This window comes from Mastomys coucha, chromosome X (assembly GCF_008632895.1).
Source record: "Mastomys coucha isolate ucsf_1 chromosome X, UCSF_Mcou_1, whole genome shotgun sequence".
Classification (NCBI taxonomy): Eukaryota; Metazoa; Chordata; class Mammalia; order Rodentia; family Muridae; genus Mastomys; species Mastomys coucha.
Genome location: NC_045030.1, coordinates 157,926,734 through 157,927,435, shown reverse-complemented (window position 1 = coordinate 157,927,435; position 702 = coordinate 157,926,734). Strand labels below are relative to the sequence as shown.

The 702-nt window shown below is 48.6% G+C and overlaps 1 protein-coding gene across 1 annotated transcript in view; it reads right to left on the bottom strand.

The window, feature by feature from the left end:
* Positions 1–5: 5 nt before the first annotated feature.
* Positions 6–702, bottom strand: part of Piga (phosphatidylinositol glycan anchor biosynthesis class A) — a gene marked incomplete at its 3' end in the record, with an annotated part of 13,662 nt that continues 12,965 nt past the window's right edge. The window contains exon 7 of the mRNA XM_031384425.1: positions 6–68. Within this exon, the coding sequence (XP_031240285.1) occupies positions 6–68 (63 nt within the window). The remainder of the gene's footprint in view (positions 69–702) is intronic.

Below are 702 nucleotides of genomic sequence, written 5' to 3'. Positions count from 1 at the left end.
TGAGAGATGAGCCTGTCCAATCTCTTGTGCATTGGCAACACGGTTTCCTTTGACACACGCTCATACACCTGGAAGAGAGAGGATGACAATAAGCTCTCCAAGTCACCACATGCCTGTAACAAAGGGTGACCTGTGACCCACACTGACCGGGAGCAACTGGCAAACATAGGTAGAAACGAATCACCCATGTTTGCTGTTATTTAGAACAATGCTTACCATTCACTTAATTCTGGGCTGAGCAATGAGTGACCCACAGAACAGGTGATATAGTCTCCTGACTACTAGGAAACCAAAGTTCTCTAAGGTCAGAAGGCTTTTTCAGTAGGCACACTGCTGAATTGGGCCAATGCCTTGACTGGGTGGAGAAAGCTCTCATAAATGCCCAGCAAACAGCACACACAGACAGTCACCACACTGGACTGCTCACGGATGGAGACACTACAGAGAAGCAGCTTCTACACTGCATGCAGGAAGAAGGCACAGCAGATGCTGAGCGGCAGAGCATGGGAAGACAAAGTGCAAAGAACAGGGAGTTGGTGCCTAGCTTTGCCTAGCAACCCCATGGATCCCACAGCCTGGAACCATTACACATGCAAAACTGTCCCCTTGTAAATTTGAGAAAGCCACCATCATCAGTGCAAACTCTTCTGGGGGGCGAGGTCAATGGCCTTCAAAAGGCATGGTGCATGTTTATTGTAGTTC